A 16,006-nucleotide genomic window follows, 5' to 3' on the forward strand; every position below is an offset into this window, starting at 1 on the left:
CTTTTAATAATAATAATCCTTTATTACCCAACAGGAGTAACCCCAATAACAGGACAAAATAAAAAACTTAAATTAAATACATTCTTTACACTATAAATATGTAACAAAATAATATCAACATTAGAACAAAAAACAGGTTTACTATAAATTTTGGCTACCCAAAGTACTATTCTAATTCCTAATTAATTAAATTTTATCAAAAAATATATCAAGATATACATTGTTAGCATTCCGACATAAATCACGTACTGGTGAATTCCTTAATACATTGGATTTAGGCGCTTGTACACAAAATGTAGATGAATAAAGCGAAAATAAACGTGGCACATGAAAATTAATACTAGCAAGAAGTTGGGCACAATCTACATAGTTATGAATTAATTTCCACATAAATGTAGCGTTTAATATTTCTAGAAGGATATACTCCATCGCATTTGAAAGAAAGAAATTTCAAAAATCGTCTCTGAATACGTTCTATCTGTAATTAACGGTTTATTCTGGTTGCCAAACAATACATGCATATTCCACTTTTGTGCAGATGACGCAATAAATCCCGCCAGCTCGACTAGACACCGCGCCCTCCGCTTCTGCCACGTGTTTCTGTATTATTTAACCTCAGTTTCATTTAAATGTTCACTTATCAGAGTTATACCTATATTAACGATAGCTGAACAAGTGTTAAACTTTCAAAAAGTCAATAAACAACATTTAAATTCGCCATATACTACGAAATTTTTAAACAGCAAAAATGTTTATCTGAGATTAGGATTGGACATCAGACAATTATATGATGGAAGCATTAACAAAATATTTACAAGAAAAAAAAAACTAGCAAAGATTTGTAAAACTACGTGAGGTTAGAAATTCCAGAGCATGAAAATTTACGTTGAAATTAAATTATACAGCATAGAAAATTACTGAGGTTAAAATTGTATGAGGTGAAAAATTGCAAAAGCTAATAAAATTACATGAATTTAATATTTTATGTCCATCGAGTTATTGGTTAATTTTCAAAAGTGAAATAATTCAGCTGCATTGTGGGCCAACGTTTTACATTCCCCAAACAAACATAAAAAAACATAGCAGGCAATCTGGATACTCAAAATGGCGTCGGACGAATGCGTCGTTCAAACAAAAAAATGTTGTTAATTTGTTCAATAAAATTTTACAGTTCAAACATGTGCTGAATTTACATTATGCTAAATTATGCCCCACTTTATCAACGATTCAAACAAAGAATTTACATTATGTTAAATTATGCCGCACTTTATCGAGGATTATTCAAACAAAGAATTTACATCATGCTAAATTATGCCAGTATCCAATTGATTGGTTACTTAAAACAATTAGCTTGAGAGTTTATATCGTGAACTGTCCTCAGCTTATCCCAGACAAAACACATGGTAAATAAACACAAAGTGCATTAGGCGCTGCGAGGAATATGCGTCTCGGTGATGTAATTTTCCATGTTGCGAGAAAATGTCTCGGTGATGTATTGATGATATGATGATAATAACTGCCTAAGGAGAGGAATTTGTAAACCCACTGGACCTCAGTCCACGATACCTGCTAGTAAGTGCTGTTGTCTGAACAAACTTATGACTGTTAACGATTAAAATCCTAACACGAACTGTGAATTTAGGAATTTACAAACAATGAACCAAATTTACACGTGGTAGCGCGTGTTGGGGAAACTGTGGCGTCGTCGTCGTTACGATTAATTTTTGTTAAACAAAGGCTCTCCATTTTTATTAACTACCAAACCAACTAAACTTAACCTAGCTTACTCACCACATAACTTCATGTACAATACACAAACCAAAAGTAACAACTCTTGCCCCTCTATCCACCAACAGAAATTTCCTAACGTTGCCTATGTTTAACGATTTTTTTGATTGATTTTTTTTTCAAATTCAAATGATTCAAATGCGATTTCGGGCCGCTGTTAATTTTTTCAGCGCGAAATTTTAATTCAAATTCGGTCTCCATAATGCTTACAATAACTTCAAAACGTCTGCAAGATTTTAAAATATTCAGTTTTGCAATTCTTGATTTAAACAATAAAATAAATTGACTCAGTCATTAATTTTTTTAAGGCACCCCCTATAAGCAAATCTAAAAAATATTAATGCAGTGATTTGTTCAGCAAAATTTTTTAGGGGGATGAGCAAATACATTTTGATCAAAAATTTACCATGCTGTGATATTTTTAAGACATCTCCAAGATTTCAAAGCATTCGATTTTGTAGTTCCTGATTAAATCAATAAAATAAATTCACGCATTCGGTAATTTTTTTGAGTCAGCCTGTATAAGCAAATCCAAAAATATGAATGGATTGATAAATCATAAGTACAGATTCATCATATTTTCTACATTTTAGATAGGATTTATTCGGCAAAATTTTGACCTGACGTCATCAATTTTTTGGAGGGGATAAGTAAATATATTTTGATGAAAAATTTATCATGCCTATCATAAGTATCATCAGAGAACATAGAGAAGCGTCATAGTTTAATATTAAATGACGCTTGAGGACTCCTCGACTTATGTTGGAAATAGTGTTTGTTGCTAACTAGGAATAAAATTAACTATTGTACAATAGAAAAAATGTCATAATATTTTTAACGACGCGTTTTACTTTCGACAAATTAACGAGAATATTACAAGCTGCTTACTATTTCCTTCATTTTAATTCAGGTCACAAGAATTACAGTTCGTCGTCTGAGAACTTGTTTGATCTACAGACCAGAACGCACTCAGGCCAATGTCGACTCTTAGCGTTCGGAAACGATTTGATTTATTAGCCATTTCGACCATAATTTCTTGATGTTTCAACTTTCGAATTCTCAGTTTTTCGAAATTTTAGTTTGGGGACTTTTCAGTTTACTCATATTTATTATTCAATTTTTGGATTTTACAATTTCTCAATTTTTCAATTTCTCGGTTTTCAGTTTTTCTTTTTAATTTTACGACTTTTAAATATTTCGATTTTTCAATTTTTAAACTCTTTATTTGTCGATTTTTCAATTAATTGATTTTTCAGGTTTTTTGTTTTTTCAGTTTTTCAATTTTTTCAGGTTTCGATTTTTCAACTTCACTTTTTTGTTTTTTCCGGTTTCTCAATTTTTCAATTTTTTAATTTCTCAGTTTTTGGACATTTCAGTTTTGGGATTTTTCAGTTTTTCGATTCGTCAGTTTTTCTTTCATTTTTCAATTTTTCGATATTTCAGTTTTGGGATTTTTTAATATTTCTGTTCTTCGACTTTTTCATTTGTGACTTCTGGATTTTTCGATGTGTCGACTTTTTACTTTTTCGATTTTTAAATTTTAGATTTCTCAGTTTTTTGGTATTTTAATTTTTCAAATGTTTCGATTTCTTAATCAATCGATTTTTCGACTTCCCGGTTTTAGGTTTTCTGTTTTTCAATTGTCGTTTTTTCAAATTTTCGATTTTTCAATTAACCGATGTTTTTATTTTCCCATTTCTTGACTTTCGATGCTTTCGATATTCCTGTTCTTCAATTCTTTAATTTTTCGATTTTTCATTTTTTAGTTTTTTTAAAGTTTCAATTTTTCAACTTCACTTTCTGGATTTTTTTGGTTGCTCAATTTTTCGACTTTTTAGGTTCTCAGTTTTTGGATATTTCAGTTTTCGAATTTTTCAGGTTTTCCATTTTTCAGTTTTTCTTTCATTTTTCAGTTTTTCGATATTTCAGTTTTGGGATTTTTCAATATTTAGATTCTTCGACTTTTCGATTTTTGACTCTTGGATTTTTCGATGTGTTGATTATTTTACTTTTTCGATTTTTAAATTTTAGATTTTTCGATTTCTCGATTTTTCAGTTCAGTTCTTCGATATTTGAATTTTTCACGTTTTCGAATTTTTCAAATGTTTCGATTTCTTAATCTTTTGATTTTTCGACTTCCCGGTTTTACATTTTCTGTTTTTCAATTGTCGTTTTGTTAAATTTTCGATTTTTTAATTTTTCAAATTTGACTTTCATAAACTCGCAGTTTTTCGATGTTTCAATTAATCGATGTTCTGATTTTCCCATTTCTTGACCTTCGAGTGTTTCGATTTTCCTATTCCTCAATTCTTTAATTTTTTGATTTTTTAAGGTTTCTATTTTTCGACTTCACTTTTTGATTTTTCGATTTTTCAGTTTTTAGATATTTCAATTTTAGGATTTTTCAATATTGCAATTCTTCGGCTTTTCTGTTTTTGGCTTCTGGATTTCTCAATGTGTCTACCTTTTTACTTTTTCGATTTTCCAATTTTTGGATTTTAAATTTTTCAATATTTTGATATTTTAATTTTTCAATATTTCTTAGTCTTTCGATTTTTCGACTTCCTGGTTTTAGATGTTCTGATTTTCAATTTTTCGATTTGTTAATTTTTCATTCCCGATTTATTGAGATTTGATTATTCAAGTTTTCGATTTATCAGGTTTTCAATTTTTTATTTTGGCCTATTTCGGTTTCTCAGTTTTTCCAGTTTTCCATTTTTTCGTTTTTTGATTTTTCCGCTTTTTCAATTTTTCAACTTTTAACTTTTTGTTTGTCGATTTCTCTATTTTTCGATTTTTCGACTTCATCACTTTTCGATTTCCCGTTCTTTTGATCTTTCAATCCCCCAATTTTTCAATTTTTCGAATTTTTAAGTTTTTTGATTTCTCGATTTATCGAGATTTGGATTTTTCGATATTTTGATTGTCAATTTCTCAATTTTTAATTTTTCGATTTAGACCTATTTCGGTTTCTCAATTGTTCGACTTTTCGACCCCACGATTTCTTGATCTTTTGATTTTTCGATTTCTCGGTTTTTCGATTTTCCAGTTTTTCGATGTTTCGATTTTTCAGTTATCCGATCTTTTAAATTTGGAAGTTTCGATTTCTCGATTTTTCGTTATTCGGTTTTTAAATTTTACATTTTTCGATTTTCTGGTGTTTCATTTTTCGATTTTCAGTTCTTCGATATTTAGATTTTTCAATGTTTCGGTTTTACGATTTTTTAGGGTTTCGAATTTTTCATTTTTTTTTTTTTCACTGTTAGTATCATACAGTGTATCGAAAACAACCACAAAAATTGTCACTAAAAACATTTAAAAATGCATACAAAATAGAACAGTGTTTCCAAAATATTTTCCCGAAAAAAATCCATTGGGTTATTACGATTTCAACAATATTCTTAGTTTAATATATCAAAAATATTGACTTGGTCGTTATAAAAACCGACCAGAAATTATAGTCCAAACCAACCAAATCGCTTTTGAACGCTTTTAGAGTCGACATTGGCCTGAGCGCACTCTGGTCTGTAGATCAAACAAGTTCTCAGCCGACGAGCTGTGAAACAAGTTTTTTTATTGGCATCGACTATTTAAATTTGGCGCTTGTCTTTGGCGGTTGAGGACTCCAATGTCAATAAGGGTGGTTTTGCAAAATCAGCCTCATCTATATTAATGTATGGTATCATATCGGGAAGTAAAAAGGAGAATGTCACAACTCCGGTTTTTCGATTACATCTTCAAAATAAAATAAGTTTTACTTTTCCCAAAGAATCATTTATCCACAGAAAATATCTCGTTTTATATTTTATTTATTTTATAATTTCCAAGGTCACAGTAGTGAGAAAGGGTATCACGAGTTATCAGTGATATTTGATCTACAGGTAGGTTGTTAAACTATTAGATTTCGAATTTTTAGTAACTTTTCTATCATAACACAAACTTCAAGGATTTGTTTTTACTGGTGCCATTTGGATCCGTCAGAAATCAGTAAAAGTTGGTTAATAAAGTAAATTTTATTTAATTTAAAATTGCCGCTAGAACTAGTTTTTTGTGCGGAGGCTTTAGTAACTTTTTTCACAATCATTCAGTATAAATATTTTATATATTATGACACCATAAAGCACGCATTTAACCGAGCATTTAACACTCTTTTCGTTCAGAACAATTATGTAGACTAATTTAATTAATTTGTCGTAAAAACGCATTTTATTAAAACATTTCCGAAAATTTACAGAGTGGCCAACCATAAGACAAAACATATTACACATTTGAGTGTTATCATTGAGAGAAATACAAAGCCCTGCAAGTGTTACATACCCGTATTTAAAAGTGTGGCTCGGCCAGTAAGCAGAGATATACGTATTTCCCCTGATCTAATCTCGCAGAGCTGAAAAACACACGTACCCTAAAATCCCTGTTTTCTCGTCAGGTTGGCAATTCTGCTTTTGCAACGTTAATATTGGCAACACAAATGTCGTTATTTGGAACGCGGGATTTCAGACACATATTTCGTTGTGGTTTCGTTATTATACTTTCATAATAGCGAAACGGAAACCAGGTGTTTAAATAAAGCTTCCTTACTTGAAGACCAAGTACAAAGGTTAGAAAATAGTGTATTTGAAAGTGGTAATCAAGCTCTAAAATGAATAACAAAGGCAAATCCCGCAAACGTGCAGCGAAAACTAAATTGCCTAGCAACACAGAGTAAGTTATTTTCAAATTAAAAATTATAAATAATGAGTGTCGTTTTTAGTAACGAAAGTGCGCCGATCGTGGATGATAGCACTTTGAGTGTTGATGAATCAAAGAAAACCGAAATTCTGAAGTCAGAAGAGTTGATTAAAAAACGGAAGAAGCGGCCTGCAAATCTTCCCGTTATCGAGGAGGAAAATGACGTTCCAGAGACAACGGATGAAAATTGTGAAGCAACAGCACAAAATGAAGTCTCAGATTTTGATCAGCCGCCAAGAAAACAGGTAAAACGGGCCAAGATTGGCAAGAAAAATCAGATGGAAGAGGTAGAAAAAATCAGCTCATTCGAAGACAGGTAAGTTCATATTAAGCTTTGAAGATTGAAAATTTGTTTGTTTGAAATGACAGTTCAACGCCTCCTTCAGAAGGAAGTGATGATGGAGTCAAAAGTGAGCAGAAGGATAAGTTTGAAGCTGCTGCAGAACCTAACCTAAATTCAAATAAAAGAATTAAAAAAAGTAGAGTCCAGAAGCCTAAAGATGAACAAGCTAAAATCGACAAGAAAGATGAAGATATGAGGTAAGTTAGTACTAGTTGTAAAGGTTCCAGTAGGAGTTAAAGTTTTTTTCATTTAAAGTAGCGCTTCACCTACTCCCCAAGAAGGAAATGATACCAATGTTAAAAATGAACAAAAGGGTAAGTTTGAAGGTGTTGCAGAACCTGACAAAAGTTCAACTAAAATGAGCAAAAGAAATAGAGCCCAGAAGCCTAAAGATGAACAGGCTAAGAATGACAAGAAAAATCCAACAGTGCAGATAGAAAAAATGAACTTTAAAGACAGGTAAGTTTGTATTGTTAAATAAGGTTGAAAGTGTTTTAATTTAAAGTGGCAGTTCACTGGCTCTTCTGGAAGAAAATGATGTTAAAGATGAACAGAAGGACAAGTTTGAAGCTGTTGCAGAACTTGACAAAAATTCAAACAAGACAAGCAAAAAAACTAGAGTCCAAAAATCTAAAATGACTAGTACAGAAGTAATAAAAGAAGAAACTAGTGACTTGCCACAAACAAAAAAACGGACCCGACAAACCAAAAATACTGAAAAACCTGAAAAGAAAACCAAATTAGATGACGGCAAAAAACCTGTTACTAAAAATAAGAAACTAACTAAAGCCACAAGAGAGGATAAAAAATCTGAACACGAAAAATCGGATGACTCCAACAGTAAAGAAGAGACCAAACCTGCAAATAAAGCAACCAAACAAAAGAAAAATAAAAAATTAGAAAAACAAGAAAGTGATGCAAATATGAACAAACAAACCCAAGATCTAGAAACAGACGACGTTTCTCCAGATGACGATTTTGAAATTAAAAAACCCATTACAAAAAAAGTGACTAAGCCAAAGAAAGCCACTCCTTCCTCAAATAAAGAGGAAAAAGCTCCCAAGCCCCCGAACAAATCCATTCTACAATTAAAAATTTCCTTGAGAGACATCACCCCTCCAATTTTTCGCCGCATTCAAGTCTTGAATAACAGCACTTTTTTCGATCTCCGCAACAACATCAATGAAGCCATGGGCTGGATTTCCGACCGTTCTCACCAATTTATCGTTTCCAATCCAAAAACAAACTCAAATATATTAATCGTTAATGGAACCCTTGAAGGCTTAGTTTACGATTTTACTGAACGACATCTGCTCAAAGAAGAAACTACTAAATTGTCAAGATTTCTGTCGGCGAAAGATGATAGACTTTTGTATGAATTTGATTTAGGTGATAGCTGGGTGCATGAAGTTATTGTGGAAAAAATTTTGCCGCCGCCGCCACCTAAAGCAGAATATCCTAAATGTACAGGGGGGAAGCGGGCGTGTCCCCCGGAAGACTGCGGCGGGGTCGATGGGTATAACCATTTGGTGGAAGTTTATAAAAATCCTAGTCACAAAGAGTACGAAGAATTAATCACCGACTGGTTGGGCGAGTACAATCCTGGCTGGGATCCTGAAAAGTTTGACAAAAAGAAGGTGTTCAGGAAGGTGAGAATGTGGGTTTGGGCTCCAGCTGGCCTGTAATGTGTAATATTGAAAAGTTGGGGTGCCATTTTATTTTTTATCAAATTGATCTCCAACGATTTAATTATAATAGAGGCAGGTTATAGATAATAAGACTATAGAATTACTGGTTTCAGTTGTCATCAGTGACAAAGTATTAACGTATTATATTGTTTTTTGTTTTGTAGTTACTGTGTTATGTTTATTATATTATAGTTAAGTCGTTATTTTCCATCTTTTCTTTTGTAGTTAATGTATTATATTAAAGCTTTTCATTCTGATATTTGCTGACAAAATACGGTTTTTACTTTTCCACTTACCTGTTCATCCCTTCCAAAAACTTAGTGACGTCACTCCAATATTTTGCAAAGCAAGTTTTAATTGGAGCGTGCGGAATAACATGCTGGTATGTACCGTAACATTACTTGTGATCAGGGTTTCCCCCAGCTGCACAGAGTAGAAATCAAGAGTATAAGTTCATCAAAAATCCCTGCTATCTTTTATGATTGGGATTTTGGTTGTTTAATTTCTCACGTTGGTCACGCAAAAGTTACTGATCGCAGTTCCTGTTTTTTGTACAAGTTTTTAATTTCCCATCGAAAAACTAATTAAGATTAGACGGATATTTAAAACTAAGTAACAATTTATTAGTTTTATTATAATTTTTCTGTGAATCCGTTGTATTTTGTCGAAAAAGAATAAATAAAATGGACAGGTCCTATAAATACTCGAACAACGCAGCAGCGAAAAAAACAAAGTAAGTAAATTTATGGAATTTAAAAATTAAGGTTAAGGTTTAAAGTGGTCTTTTTTCAAGCATTGGAACCCCATCCAACCAAAACAAATATTCCAACAATCAGTTTCCGAGTAAAAATGAATTACAAAAAGGTGAACCAGAAATTGGACTGAAAACTGAAGACCTCCGTGTTAAATTAATCGGGGAAAATGTGACCAAGCAAGCTGACGAACAAGAGCCAAAAATAAGCGAAGAAACGGATTTACCCCAAGCTTCACCCCAGACTTCATCATGGAGAGAGTCTGAATATTCAGGTGAACTCCGTTCTCTGTTGAAGACCTATTATGATATATGTATAAACTATAAAAGACTTTTAGAAATGTTCAAAATTATTTTACAAGTTCATGAACGAATGCTAGACTGGTTGGAAGAGATTATTAGAGTGTTGATGACTTTATCGCCATCAAAAAGGTGCGCGAGAGGGTAAGAATGTTGGGATTCCACTATTATTTCATTTATAATACTGAAAGTGGTGAGGTACTATGTTATATTGTGTTAATGTGGACGACATGGTTGGACTTACTCATAGATATTTTTTTTCTACTGTTTAATAGTTTGTAATAACTTAATGTGCATGTCTTTTTCAATATACTTTTTATGGAGAATCAGCATGGATATATTATGTACTGGGTATTTATTTCATTCACTCTTAAAAAATCTTTAATAACACCCACTCCTTGTCACGTCTATACTATAGAACAAAATTAAAGTTGGTCCATTAATTTTTTTTTCAGTGTATGTTCAAATTCTAAAATCAGTTCTATAACTAGGTATTATAACTATTTTTTGCGAATATTGATGACGTCATTAGATTTGTGGCGGGATCAGATATTTTGTTTATCAATAACCTTGAAATAGAAAATTACCTAAAATTCTATAGTACGGTCCAATAGATTCAAACATCTGGAAATCACGAATGTTATTTTGGTTAGCCAACGGGAAGTAAAAAGTCTTCACGTCCATGCCGTAGTTCTGTGTCGATAATTATGCTAACGACTAATTTTATTTATGTTGACTATAATAAAATCATTCAATGTATTCTGACTGTATAAAATCCATCACTAAAATAGAGACAGGGTGGGTGGGCGGGGCTAATTATGTTCTTCTTTCGAGTATGGGAGAGGAAAAAAACCGCAAATCGTAAGTTCGTAAAGAAGAAGCTAAAAAGTGAAAAACTATCTAAAAATTATAAAAAGAAGAATTACAAAATATGTAAAAATTGAGAACCCGAAAAATAGACAACTTAAAATTCGACCAATTGTAAAAGTAAAAATGCTAGTACTTGCTAAAATAAGAGTGATTTTGGCAAATGACGTAACCTTTAAGAAATTTAATTAAATTATTATAAGAAAAGACACGAGATTCCAAAGCAGTTTCAAGTTCTTTCCAAACAGCAATACTCCGTTTTAAATTTTTCAAAAAAAAAACGGGGTCCCAAAATTAACTCAAAAACTGGGTATCGAAATCTACAATAAAATGAGTTCAACTGTTTCGAAAATGGTTGAAAATGGTCCAAAAATATTAAAAGTGCCGAAATCAGATTTCTCTTATCAAAACTAGTCCCGCCCACCCACCCTCTATTTTCTTGGAAGGTATGTGATTTGCCAAAATCAATCTTACCAACTACTAGCCCCCCCCCCTCCTCCTCTCTTCTCATTCTAACCACTAATTTTATTTCTGTTCAGTATAAGATCATTCATTTCATTCAGACCGGATAAAATCAATCACTAAAATAGAGACAGGGTGGGTGGGCGGGGCTAATTATGTTCTTCTGTTGAGTGGGAGTGGAAAAAGTATGTGTAAAAAGTAAAAAAAAGCGCCAATCGTAACTTCTTTTGTTATACTATTTGCTATAAAATATATTTCTTATTTCATGCATCTAACCTGACTTGACCTAACGTCACCTGACCTGTTCTCACTTTTCCATTCAAATAAACAAATTTCAAACATTTCTGGGAATATATAAAAACCACAAAGTACATTCTTAAAATAATTGTATTTTGTGAAACAGAAATTAATAATTATTTGCTTTTTTATCTACAAAATTTTTATAAGCAGCTATTTTGACGGAACTGTAAAAATTGCTATATGTCAGTTGGCGATTTTGAAAAAACGGTAACAATTTCCGAAGAAATGAAGCCGAAAATGACTTATGGATATCGAAATCTACAAAAAAATGACTTCAAGTATTTAGAAAATTAGTCGAAAATGTCAAAAAAGCCAAAATCAGTTTTATCTTATCAAATACTAGCCCCGCCCACCCACCCTCTCTTTTCTTGGAGGATTTTGGCAAATGACATGCTCTCTAAGAAAAGAGAGGGTGGGTGGGCGGGGCTAGTATGTGCTAAAGTAAGACTGATTTTGGCAAATGACATACCCTCCAAGAAAAGAGAGGGTGGGTGGGCGGGGCTAGTACCTGCTAAGATAAGACTGATTTTAGCAAATGACATATCCTCTAAGAAATTTAATTAAATTATTATAAGAAAAGACACTAGAGATTCCAAAGCAGTGTCAAATTCTTTCCAAACAGGAATACGGAAAACCTTAAAATTGTTTAAAATTTTTGAAAAAAAAAAACAGGGTCCCAAAATTAACTTAAAAACTGGATATCGAAATCTACAAGAAAATGAGTTCAACTATTTTGAAAATGGTTGAAAAATGGTCGTAAATCTTAAAACTGCCAAAATCAGTTATATCTCATCAAATACTAGCCCCGCCCACCCACCCTCTATTTTTTTGGAAGGTATGTGATTTGCCAAAATCAATTTTAGCTTAGCAAGTACTAGCCCCCCCTCGTCTTATTCCAACGACTAATTTTATTTCTGTTCAGTATAAGATCATTCATTTCATTCAGACCGGATAAAATCAATCACTAAAATAGAGACAGGGTGGGTGGGCGGGGATAATTATGTTCTTCTGTTGAATGGGCGTGGAAAAAGGATGTGAAAAAAGTAAAAAAAAGCGCCAATTGTAATTTTTTTGTTATAACTATTTGCTATAAAATTTATTTTATATTTCAAGCACCTGACCTGACTTGACTTAACGTGACCTGACCTGTTCTGACTTTTCTATTGTCCCACATAAACAAATTTTAAACATTTCTGTGAATATATAAAAACCACAAAGTACATTCTTAAAATAATTGTATTTTGTGAAACAGAAATTAATAATTATTTGCTTTTTTATCTACAAAATTTTTATAAGCAGCTATTTTGACGGAACTGTAAAAATTGCTATATGTCAGTTGGCGATTTTGAAAAAACGGTAACAATTTCCGAAGAAATGAAGCCGAAAATGACTTATGGATATCGAAATCTACAAAAAAATGACTTCAAGTATTTAGAAAATTGGTCGAAAATGTCAAAAAAGCCAAAATCAGCCTTAATCTTAACAAGAACTAGCTAGATAAGATAAAACTGATTCAGGCAAATGACATACTCTCTAAGAAAAGAGAGGGTGGGTGGGCGGGGCTATTGTTTGCTTGCTAAGATTCTGCAGAAAAAAGTTAAATTTAGCCCCGCCCACCCACCTTCTCTTCATTCCAGTGAGTACTCTTAATATTGTTTTAGACTGATTTCGGTAATGACTGAACAATATTAAAAGTAATCACTGGAATGAAGAGGGGGTGGGTGGGCGGGGCTATGGCTTGCTTGCTAAGAAAAAAGTTCAATTTATCCCCGCCCACCCACCTTCTCTTCATTCCAGTGATTACTCTTAATATTGTTTTAGACTGGTTTCGGTAAATGACTAAACAATATTAAAAGTAATCACAGGAATGAAGAGGAGGGTGGGTGGGCGGGGCTATTGTTTATTTATAAAAGATTCTACAGAAAAAAGTTAAATTTAGCTCCACCCACCCACCCTCTCTTCATTCCAGTCATTACACTTTAATATTGTTTTAGACTGATTTCGGCAAATGACTAAACAATATTAAAAGTAATAACTGAAATGAAGAGGGGGTGGGAGGGCGGGGCTATTGCTTGCTTATAGGATTCTACAGAAAAAGTTAAATTTAGCTGTAAAATCTGTGTCGATGTTAAAAAGTAAAAAAAACGCTGATCGTATGTTCGTAAAGAAGAAGCTAAAAAGTGAAAAACTATCTAAAAATTATGAAAAGAAGAATTACAAAGTATGTAAAAATTGAGAATCCGAAAAACGGACAACTTAAAATTCGACCAATTGTAAAAGTAAAAATGCTAGTACTTGTTAAAATAAGAGTGATTTTGGCAAATGACGTAACCTTTAAGAAATTTAATTAAATTATTATAAGAAAAGACACGAGATTCCAAAGCAGTTTCAAGTTCTTTCCAAACAGGAATACCACGTTTTAAATTTTTCAAAAAAAAAAAAACGGGGTCCCAAAATTAGCTCAAAAACTGGGCATCGAAATCTACAATAAAATGAGTTCAACTATTTCGAAAATGGTTGAAAATGGTCCAAAAATATTAAAAGTGCCGAAATCAGTTTTATCTTACCAAAACTAGCCCCGCCCACCCACCCTCTATTTTCTTGGGAGGTATGTGATTTGCCAAAATCAATCTTATCTTAGCAACTACTAGCCCCCCCCTCTCTCTTCTCATTCTAACCACTAATTTTATTTCTATTCAATATAAGATCATTCATTTCATTCAGACCGGATAAAATCAATCACTAAAATAGAGACAGTGTGGGTGGGCGGAGCTAATTATGTTCTTCTGTTGAGTGGGAGTGGAAAAAGTATGTGAAAAAAGTAAAAAAAAGTGCCAATCGTAACTTCTTTTGTTATACTATTTGCTATAAAATATATTTCTTATTTCATGCATCTGACCTGACTTGACCTAACGTCTCCTGACCTGTTCTGATTTTTCTATTCAAATAAACAAATTTTAAACATTTCTGTGAATATATAAAAACCACAAAGTACATTCTTAAAATAATTGTATTTTGTGAAACAGAAATTAATAATTATTTGCTTTTTTATCTACAAAATTTTTATAAGCAGCTATTTTGACGGAACTGTAAAAATTGCTATATTTCAGTTGGCGATTTTGAGAAAACGGTAGGAATTTCCGAAGAAATGAAGCCGAAAATAACTTCTGGATATCGAAATCTACAAGAAAATGACTTCAAGTATTTCGAAAATTGGTCGAAAATGTCAAAAATGCCAAAATCAGTTTTATCTTATCAAATACTAGCCCCGCCCACCCACCCTCTCTTTTCTTGGAGGGTTGTGATTTGCCAAAATCAGTCTTATCTTAGCAAGTACTAGCTAGATAAGATAAAACTGATTCAGGCAAATGACATACTCTCTAAGAAAAGAGAGGGTGGGTGGGCGGGGCTATTGTTTGCTTGCTAAGATTCTGCAGAAAAAAGTTAAATTTAGCCCCGCCCACCCACCTTCTCTTCATTCCAGTGAGTACTCTTAATATTGTTTTAGACTGATTTCGGTAATGACTGAACAATATTAAAAGTAATCACTGGAATGAAGAGGGGGTGGGTGGGCGGGGCTATTGCGTGCTTGTTAAGATTATACAGAAAAAAGTTCAATTTAGCCCCGCCCACCCACCTTCTCTTCATTTCAGTGATTATTCTTAATATTGTTTTAGACTGGTTTCGGTAAATGACTAAACAATATTAAAAGTAATCACTGGAATGAAGAGGAGGGTGGGTGGGCGGGGCTATTGTTTATTTATAAAAGATTCTACAGAAAAAAGTTAAGTTTAGCTCCTCCCACCCACCCTCTCTTCATTCCAGTCATTACGCTTTAATATTGTTTTAGACTGATTTCGGTAAATGACTAAACAATATTAAAAGTAATAACTGGAATGAAGAGGGGATGTATGGGCGGGGCTATTACTTGCTTATAGGATTCTACAGAAAAAGTTAAATTTAGCTGTAAAATTTGTGTCGATGTGAAAAAAGTAAAAAAAAACGACAATCGTAAGTTCGTAAAGAAGAAGCTAAAAAGTGAAAAACTATCTAAAAATTATAAAAAGAAGAATTACAAAATATGTAAAAATTGAGAACCCGAAAAATAGACAACTTCAAATTCGACCAATTGTAAAAGTAAAAATGCTAGTACTTGCTAAAATAAGAGTGAGTTTTCAAATGACGTAACCTTTAAGAAATTTAATTAAATTATTATAAGAAAAGACACGAGATTCCAAAGCAGTTTCAAGTTCGTTCCAAACAGGAATACCCCGTTTTAAATTTTTCAAAAAAAAAAAAACGGGGTCCCAAAATTAGCTCAAAAACTGGGTATCGAAATCTACAGTAAAATGAGTTCAATTATTTCGAAAATGGTTGAAAATGGTCCAAAAATATTAAAAGTGCCGAAAGCAGATTTATCTTACCAAAACTAGCCCCGCCCACCCATCCTCTATTTTTTTGGAAGGTATGTGATCAAATTATGTCAGCAATGAAAGAAGTCGACTTGTAAAAGAGTTTCAACAATGTTGGTCAGCTAAGAGTATTTATGAGTTTTATGACCTAAAGTACCTGGACTGATTACCTGAAAGGGTCGGCGGCAAAGCTCCCTGCTGTGTAAAACTCAACCATTTATTGAAACGGAAAACTTTGTAAATAGGGTTGCCTAGTTTCACTTTATTTTCATTAGTCAGTATTTTTTTAAAAAGCAAATATTTTGATAAATGTAAATTTTAAATAAAAATGACCGGGTCTTCCCCATTGAGCTCAGTGTTGTAT

At 32.6% G+C, this 16,006-nt stretch overlaps 2 protein-coding genes across 4 annotated transcripts; both read left to right on the top strand.

The window, feature by feature from the left end:
* The first annotated feature begins 6,252 nt into the window (after positions 1-6,252).
* On the top strand, positions 6,253-8,753 carry LOC135128381 (transcriptional regulator ATRX homolog). Of its 3 annotated transcripts, none has more exons than XM_064055290.1 (5): positions 6,253-6,492; positions 6,542-6,835; positions 6,889-7,059; positions 7,118-7,321; positions 7,368-8,753. In XM_064055290.1, exons 1-5 carry the CDS (start codon positions 6,431-6,433, stop codon positions 8,545-8,547), a joined length of 1,911 nt encoding a protein of 636 aa, XP_063911360.1. In that variant the 5' UTR covers positions 6,253-6,430; the 3' UTR covers positions 8,548-8,753. The 3 variants fall into 3 exon arrangements, with proteins under 3 accessions (XP_063911360.1, XP_063911362.1, XP_063911361.1); XM_064055292.1 differs by having other exon boundaries at positions 7,374-8,753; XM_064055291.1 differs by having other exon boundaries at positions 7,121-7,321.
* Positions 8,754-9,090: 337 nt separating this feature from the next.
* Positions 9,091-9,921, top strand: LOC135128382 (uncharacterized). The gene is made up of 2 exons (XM_064055293.1): positions 9,091-9,283; positions 9,344-9,921. The coding sequence occupies exons 1-2, from the start codon at positions 9,234-9,236 to the stop codon at positions 9,747-9,749; spliced, it is 456 nt and encodes a 151-aa protein (XP_063911363.1). The 5' UTR covers positions 9,091-9,233; the 3' UTR covers positions 9,750-9,921.
* The last annotated feature ends 6,085 nt before the right edge of the window (positions 9,922-16,006 follow it).

The sequence above is a fragment of the Zophobas morio genome, unplaced genomic scaffold (genome assembly GCF_036711695.1).
Source record: "Zophobas morio isolate AGI-343-1 ecotype UQ-CSIRO unplaced genomic scaffold, CSIRO_AGI_Zmor_V1 ptg000012l, whole genome shotgun sequence".
Taxonomy (NCBI): domain Eukaryota; kingdom Metazoa; phylum Arthropoda; class Insecta; order Coleoptera; family Tenebrionidae; genus Zophobas; species Zophobas morio.

Coding starts and splice junctions, on each gene's coding strand:
- LOC135128382 (XM_064055293.1), top strand. CDS start 9,234: ATGGACAGGTCCTATAAATACTCGAACAACGCAGCAGCGAAAAAAACA. Junction 9,284..9,343: donor GCAGCAGCGAAAAAAACAAA/GTAAGTAAATTT, acceptor TCTTTTTTCAAG/CATTGGAACCCCATCCAACC.
- LOC135128381 (XM_064055290.1), top strand. CDS start 6,431: ATGAATAACAAAGGCAAATCCCGCAAACGTGCAGCGAAAACTAAATTG. Junction 7,060..7,117: donor AAGAAAGATGAAGATATGAG/GTAAGTTAGTAC, acceptor TTTCATTTAAAG/TAGCGCTTCACCTACTCCCC. Junction 7,322..7,367: donor AAAATGAACTTTAAAGACAG/GTAAGTTTGTAT, acceptor TTTAATTTAAAG/TGGCAGTTCACTGGCTCTTC.